This window comes from Otolemur garnettii, unplaced genomic scaffold (assembly GCF_000181295.1).
Source record: "Otolemur garnettii isolate 467f Iridium unplaced genomic scaffold, OtoGar3 scaffold00008, whole genome shotgun sequence".
NCBI lineage: Eukaryota > Metazoa > Chordata > Mammalia > Primates > Galagidae > Otolemur > Otolemur garnettii.
The window spans coordinates 11,954,032-11,961,822 of NW_003852403.1; the positions used below are offsets into that span (position 1 = coordinate 11,954,032).

At 40.0% G+C, this 7,791-nt stretch overlaps 1 protein-coding gene across 3 annotated transcripts in view; it reads left to right on the forward strand.

Annotated features, from left to right (window-relative positions):
* Positions 1 to 6,358: 6,358 nt before the first annotated feature.
* USP54 (ubiquitin specific peptidase 54) overlaps positions 6,359 to 7,791 on the forward strand; it is a 67,032-nt gene continuing 65,599 nt past the window's right edge. For 2 of the 3 annotated variants that reach the window (XM_003783555.3, XM_023509526.1), the window contains exon 1: positions 6,805 to 6,951. In XM_003783555.3, coding sequence (XP_003783603.1) covers positions 6,805 to 6,951 — 147 coding nt within the window. Of the gene's footprint in view, positions 6,952 to 7,791 lie in introns of all 3 variants that reach the window. The other variant, XM_023509525.1, reaches the window with a different exon arrangement.

The window sequence follows — 7,791 nt, forward strand, 5'->3', positions numbered from 1 at the left end:
AAGAAAAGCAGACTGCAAGACACCTAAAGTTTATCTTAATTTTTTCCATTTTTTTTTTTTTGCAGTTTTCGGCCAGGGTTGGGTTTGAACCCACCACCTCCGGTATATGGTGTTGGTGCCCTACTCCTTTGAACCATAGGTGCTGCCCCTTGCTTTTTTTTTTTTTTTTTTTTTTTGAGACAGAGTCTCACTTTGTCTCCCATCATCCCTGGTAGAGAGCTGTGAGATCATAGCTCACAGCAACCTCAAACTCTTGGGCTCAAGGGATCCTTTTGTCTTGGTCTCCCAAGTAGCTAGGACTATAGGCACCAATCACAGTGCCTGGCTAATTTTAGAGACAAGGTCTCCCTCTGGCTCAGGCTTGTCTTGAACTTGTGAGCTCAGGCAGTCCACCCTCCTCAGTCTCCCAGAGTGCTAGGATTATGGGCATGAGCCACCATGCCCGGCCCTGTTGTTAAAATTTTACTGTGTTTGCTTTACCATGTGTTCTCTTTCTCTCTCTCCCTTCCCTCCACATGTTTACAGTTATGAGTCACTTAGGGAATATGTTCTGAGAAATATATTATTAGGCAATTTCGTCATGGGAACATTATATGATGTACCTTATAGAATGTTCCTACATAAACCTAGACAGTGTAGTCTCCTACACCCCAGGTGATGTGATATAGCTCATTGCTCCTGGGTTACAAACTTTCACAGTATGTTACTGTACTGAGTACTATAGACAATTGTAACATCATGGTAAATATTTGCACATCTAAGGTAGAAAAGGTACAGTATAAATACAGTGTAAAAGATAAAGAATGGTGCAACTTGGCTTGGTGCCCATAGTTCAGTGGTTAGGCACCAGCCAAATACATGGGCTGGCGGATTTGAACCTGGCCTGGGCCAGCTAAAACCACAATGACAATTACAACAAGGAAATAGCTGGGCATTGTGGTGAGCAACTGTAGTCCCAGCTACTTGGGAGGCTGAGGCAAGAGAATCACTTGAGCCCAAGGGTTTGAAGTTGTTGTGAGCTGTGACATCACCGCACTTTACTGAGGGTGACATAGTGAGATTCTGTCTCAAAAAAAGGTACACCTTTATAGGGTACTTAATAATTGCAAGATTGGAAGTTGCTGTGGGGGAGTCAGTGAGTGAGTGGTGGTGAGTAAGCGTGAAGCCCTAGATATAACTATATACTACTGTAGGCTTTATAAATGCTATACATTAAATAAAAAAAAAGTATATATATATATTTTAAGAGATGAGCTTTCACTATGTTGCCCAAGCTGTCCTTGAACTTCTGGGCTGAAGTTGTCCTTTTGAGTAGTAGCTGGAACTATAGTATAATGCCACCACATCCAGCAAACTTTTAATTTTTTTTTTTTTTTGAGACAGAGTCCCACTCTGTTGCCTAGGCTAGAGTGCTGTGGCATCAGCCTAGCTCACAGCAACCTTAAACTCCTGGGTTCAAGTGATTCTCCTGCATCAGCCTATTGAGTAGCTAAGACTATAGGTGCCCCATGCCACTGGCTAGTTTTTCTACATTTTAGTAGAGATGGGGTAGTGCCCTTGGTCAGGCTGGTCTCAAAGTTCTGAGATCAAGGGATCATCTCACCTCAGCTTCTCAGAATGCTAGGATTATAGGTGTGAACTATAGCATCTGGCTAACTATTAATTTCTTTAAAAATTTTTGACCCTTTAATTTTTTATATTTTTTATTTTATTTAATTAATTAATTTATTTATTGAGACAGAGTCTTACTTTGTCACCCTCGGTAGAGTGCCATGGCATCACAGCTTACAGCAACCTCCAACTCTTGGGCTTAAGCAATTCTCTTGCCTCAGCCTCCCAAGTAGCTGGGACTACTGGCACCCACTACAAAACCTGGCTAAAATTTTGACTCTTCTACTAACACTAAACCTAAAATGCAAATATGTTGTATAACTGAAAAAAAATTCTTTTTTTATATCCTTATTTTATAAGCTTTTTTCTATTTTTAAATTTTTTAAATTTTTACTTTCTAGACTTTTTTGTTAGAAAGTGAAGCACAGGCTAGGTACAGGAGGCCAAGAAGGAAGGCTAGGGGTTTGAAACCAGCTCAGGCAACATAGTAAGACCCCATTTCTACAAAATAAAATTAGCCAGGTACAGTGGCAAGTTCCTGTAGACCCAGCTACATAGGAGGCTAAGGTGGGAGGGTCACTTGAGGCCAGTGGTTTGAAGCTGCAGTGTGCTATGATTGTACTACAGTACTCCAGCCTGGGCAAGAAAGCAAGACCTATATCTAAAAAAACAAACAAAAACTAAGACACAAATACATAAATTAGCCCAGACCTACACAGTGTCAGAATCATCAATATTACTGTCTTCTACCTCTACATCTTATCTCACTGTAAGATCTTCAGGGGCAATAACACACATGCAGCTGTCATATATGATAATGATAATAATGCCTTCTGGAATATCTCATAAAGGATCTGCCTGAGGCTCTTTTACAGTTAGTACTTTTTTTTTTTTTTGAGACAGAGTCTCACTATGTCACCCTCAGTAGAGTGCTGTGGCATCATAGCTCATAGCAATCTCAAACTCTTGGGCTTAAGCAGTTCTCTCACTTTAGCCTCCCAAGTATCTGGAACTACAGGTGCCTGCTACAACACCCAGCTGTTTTTAAGTTGTAGTTGGCCTGGGCTGGATTAGAACCCGCCGGCTCCGGTGTATGTGGCTGGCACCCTAGCTGCCGAGCTATGGGCGCTGAGCCCAGTTAACACTTTTTTTATACATAGAAGAAGCATACTCTAAAATAATTATAGGAAGTATGGTAAAGACACCAAACAGTAACATAGTTGTTTATTATCAAGTATTATATACTATGCACAACTGTGGTATACTTTTATACAACTGGTAGCACAATAGGTTTGTTTATACCAGTTTGTTTATACTGATATCACCAACATATCAGTAATGTGTTGTACTGTGACTTTAAGATGGCTGCCACATCACTGGGTGATAGGAATTTTTCAGCTTCATTATAATCTTATGGGACCACTGTTGTATATCTATTGTTGACTAAAATCTTAATGCAGTATATGACTGTGTTTATATAGTATACATATAGGTAGTTTTTTTTTCTTTTGAACCATTTGAGTGTAAGTGGTAGACATTATGTCCTTTTACACTGAAATATTGCAGTGTTGCCAAGAAATTATTTATCTTGGCTCGGCGCCTGTGGCTCAGGCGGCTAAGGCGCCAGCCACATACACCTAAGGTGGCGGGTTCGAATGCCCAGCTCAGGCCCGCCAAACAACAATGATGGCTGCAACCAAAACCGGGCGTTGTGGCGGGCACCTGTAGTCCCAGCTACTTGGGAGGCGGAGGCAGGAGACTCGCTTGAGCCCAGGAGTTGGAGGTTGCTGTGAGCTGTGATGCCATGGCACTCTACCCAGGGGGATAGCTTGAGACTCCGTCTAAATAAAAAAGAAATTCTTTATCTTAGCTAGGCAGAGTGGCTCATGCCTGTCTGTAATCCTAGCACTCTGGGAGGCCAAGGCGGGTGGATTGCTTGAGCTCCGGAGTTCAAGACCAGCCTGAGCAAGAGCAAGGTCCTGTCTCTAAAAAATAGAAAAAAATACTAAATAATAGTACTAAAAAATACTAAAGAAATAGAAATATTAGCTGGGCATGGTGATGGGTGCCTGTAGTCCCAGCCTCTTGGGAGGCTGAGGCAAGAAGATCTCTTGAGCCCAAGAGTTTGAGGTTGTTGTGAGCTGTGATGCCAAGGTACTCTACCCAGGGTGAAAGTGACACTTTGAAAGTGTTTCAAAAAAAAAAAAAATTCTTTTAAATAACAGGTGAGACAGTGGAACCATATAGATAGAATTAAGATTTTCTGGCTCGGCGTCTGTGGCTCAAGCGGCTAAGGCACCAGCCACATACACCTAAGGTGGCGGGTTCGAATCCCTAGCCCGGGCCCGCCAAACAACAATGATGGTTGCAACCAAAAAATGGCCAGGCGTTGTGGCGGGCGCCTGTGGTCCCAGCTACTTGGGAGGCAGAGGCAGGAGACTCGCTTGAGCCCAGGAGTTGGAGGTTGCTGTGAATTGTGATGCCATGGCACTCTACCCAGGGGGATAGCTTGAGACTCCGTCTAAAAAAGAAAAAAAAAAGATTTTCTTTTTCACACATCTTCAGTAGGTGGCACTGGAGAAGGATTATGTTGTTTGATGCTGGACCTATAACTTAGGTGAGAGATTTTGTTACTGCTGGATGTCTTGTTCTTTTTGGCTTTCACCTCCAGTTCCTGATACACCTAGAGCAGGTGTGAGAACTTATTGCTTTACCCTACATAATGCTGCCATTCAGAGCCTGAGAATCTTTTTTCTGCTACGGGCTTTTTCTCCCTTTGTTCTATGTACAGGGACTCAGGCACAGGGCAGCCTGAGTTTCACTAAGCTCCTAATGTGGATATCGGAAACTCCACCTGTCTGCCAAGTCCTTTTGGCTATGAGCAAAGTGGAGGCTTGGTACTTGTCATTCCTTTGTAGCAGTTGAGCTGTAGGAATGCTGAAGGGTTTATTGGAAATTGCTTAGTGGCCTCAAGTGTACATGAGGGTATATCTAGAGAAGTGAGGGTCTTGCAGTCAGTGTGGGAGATTTGGGTTTCTTCCTAGTATCATGTTTAATTATCAGGCAGTATTTACTGAGTACATTCTTATAACTACCATTGTGATAGGAGCTTTTGGAATACAATAATAAAATACATGATTAAATCACAGTGTAATAGTCAAACAATTCTAGCTCTGCCACTTACCATCTTTGAAGGGACAAGTTAATGTCTCTAAGCCTCTTTATTTTTTTTGTAAAATGGAACCATTAATACTTACCTGATAGGGCTCTTATGAAGATTTAATAAAGAATGTTAAGTATAATGTTTAGCACATGCCTGACACTAGTTGCTATTTCATTTCAGGTAGCCGTAGTCAAGATTTATGGCAGATACCATATAAACAGAGAATAATAAAAGCTGAGAATAATATGGCAGTATAATGTATAATCAGATACCTTAATTTGTGACATGTAGATTATAAATAGTCTGGGAATTTAGAGAAGGGAAAGAACACTCTTGTGCAACCACTTAATATTCCTGTGCCTCAGTTTTTCCACTGGATACACTGTGGGTATTGCTAGGTGATCTCCCCAAGAATGATTAAGATGTTAAAGCATTTTGCTTTTTTTAGGTGGTGTGTATGATGGCTGGAAGAGAGAAGTTGAAGGAACTGTTGGAAACCAAATTTAGCACTTACCAGTCTTAATTTTTCCTTATGTGGACGTGGCAGTTTATAGGAAAACTTAAAGTTGGAGATTATGTGCTTTTCTTCCAGGGAAGGTGTTTGCTTTGATATTACTCCCTGTTGCCTCACTGGCATTTTAATTAGTTGAAAACTAAAGTTGGTCAATGGATCACCTCTGATTGTGACCCCCTTGGATATAATCTGAGGATTAAGTGATTTGTAACCCACATTATCCTTCTGATCATCTGGAAAAAAATCAAACAAATAAACAAACAGGGCAGGAGAAAATTTAGTTTTCTTGGACTAGATGTTAAGGACATGCGGGTTACTCGCCATCAGTGTTTTTCCGGGATGGGACATCTTTACTCAGAACTGAGTATAGATTGCTAATTTGGCCCTTCTACCTTTTAAGCAGGTTTTCATAACCATACAAATAGAAAACACCTTTTAAAAAGTCCTTTATTCAGAACATCCAAAAGAAACTGTTTCAATTTGTAGTTTGGTATAAGTATACTTGGTGATTTTTCTTTGGTTAAAAGTTTGTATTTTATTTTTATTTCTCTCTATATCAACTTTCTTCTCCTTCAAGAAAATTTCAGAAACGTTTTCTCTGAAAATAAAGTACTCATACCCTTTTTGGTTTTTTTTGCCTGTCTAGTTTGAGGAGTGTTTCTCTTTTTTTGTTGTTGTTATAGTGTTTTTCTTTTTTGGCATTGTTTGCCAGGGTTTCAAGTTTACAGTGAGAGGTGAGGCAAGGTTGATCTTGGCAGAACAGTGCAAAGCCAGTAGAGTCATTAAGTGACGCAAGCTTTTGACTTTTTTTTTTCTTTCTGTTAAAGCTCTCTGACACAGCTGGCTATTCTAGTCCCAGAAGAAAAGAGAAGAGACTTTCCAAAGATCTGGATGGAACGCTAGAAGTTTGGGGCATGTTAAAAAGCAGCCACAAAAACCTCAGATAATTCAAACAAACTTCTTTGCTCTGTGGAATCTTTCTCAGTTGTTCAGAACTTGAATTTTTATTACAGAGGATGATGGGACAAGGCAATAGCGGTCAAGGAAATTTATGTTGGATTCCTGCTTATCTGTCTACATCTCCTTCCAACTGGAAAAATCTTCAGTCCACAAAAAGCATTATTAACAAGACTGAAGAACACATCTTACCTTGATCCTGGATGCTGTTGGCATTGAGGATTCAATCCACTTCACCAGGACTTTCTGGACGCAGTTCAAGAAAAATAGAAGGAAGCAATACTTAAGGATTTCTCTGTCTGCATTAGTCCTGTGTGTGTAACACAGCACAGGTTTCGTTTGGAACAAGTGAGAGATGGCTCTGTCATCTGGATCTAAGGGGATATCTTGAGTCCCTTGAGCTACATATATGATGTTTGAAAGGCATTAAACTCAAAGTCTTTCAGCATAAATTCACTAAATTCTGGATTGTTTTTATTTTGAGAACTCAGTAGACAGAAATTTCCTGCCAAAAAGAGACAAAACTTTTGCTGTGTTTTTGGGTTAAGTGTGAATAATAATGTCTTGGAAGAGAAATTATTTTTCAGGGGGCCGTGGTAGTGTCCAAGGGATGTTTGCACCTCGAAGCTCAACCTCCATAGCCCCCAGCAAAGGCCTCAGCAATGAGCCAGGGCAAAATAGCTGCTTCCTCAACAGTGCCCTGCAGGTAAGGGTAATTTCTTTCTTTTTAGTGAGCTTTGGCTTTTAGTTGCTAATGCTGTATTTCTGATAACTCAATTTTAAATATTATATTTGGCAGTCTCTGTTTGGGGTCCATAACTTGAGATCAGTTTTTAAGTTTATCTGTATGATCTTAGGTGAATCATTTCTCTTTGAATCTCAATTACCTTATTTGTAAAAAGGAGGATTAATGATTATAAGAGAAATAGATAATAACTATTATTTATCTGCCTATAGGGAGTTACCAAGTGATCTTCCTATTCTTTCCTGAACTGTTTCCTTTTTTACCTTTTACGACCAATGTGTCTTATCACCCTAGTTGCTTTTCTCTCTTATAGAAAGCAAAATTCTTTCCACAAGTCAGAGACTTTCAGGTATGTTGTTCCTGTCTCATAATATTCAGGCTCTTAACCCACACAATGAATGGAATCCAGTGTCTGTCCACTTCTTCATCTCCTCCTCTTCTCCTCCTCTTGAGCTTCTCCTCAGCTCCTCCTAAGCTTTCTCTTTATTATTATTATTTTTTTAATTAAATCACAACTTTATACAATGATGCATTTATGGGGTTCAGGGTACTGCTTTGATATACAATGTGAAATGCTTACATTCAATGGAAGTAACACATCCATCACAATTATACTCATTTCTTAATAGTTTTGAAACGTACTATTGCATCATGCACATTAGGTGAGGTCCCCCTCTGAGCTCTCTTGTATTGGCTCACGATTGGTGTCTAGTCAGATATGCTTGAATAGAGCTAGTGTAAAGTAAATTCCTTTAAAGTGATTATCTCCCCTAGATTTTCTCTTTTCTTTTCTTTTCTTTT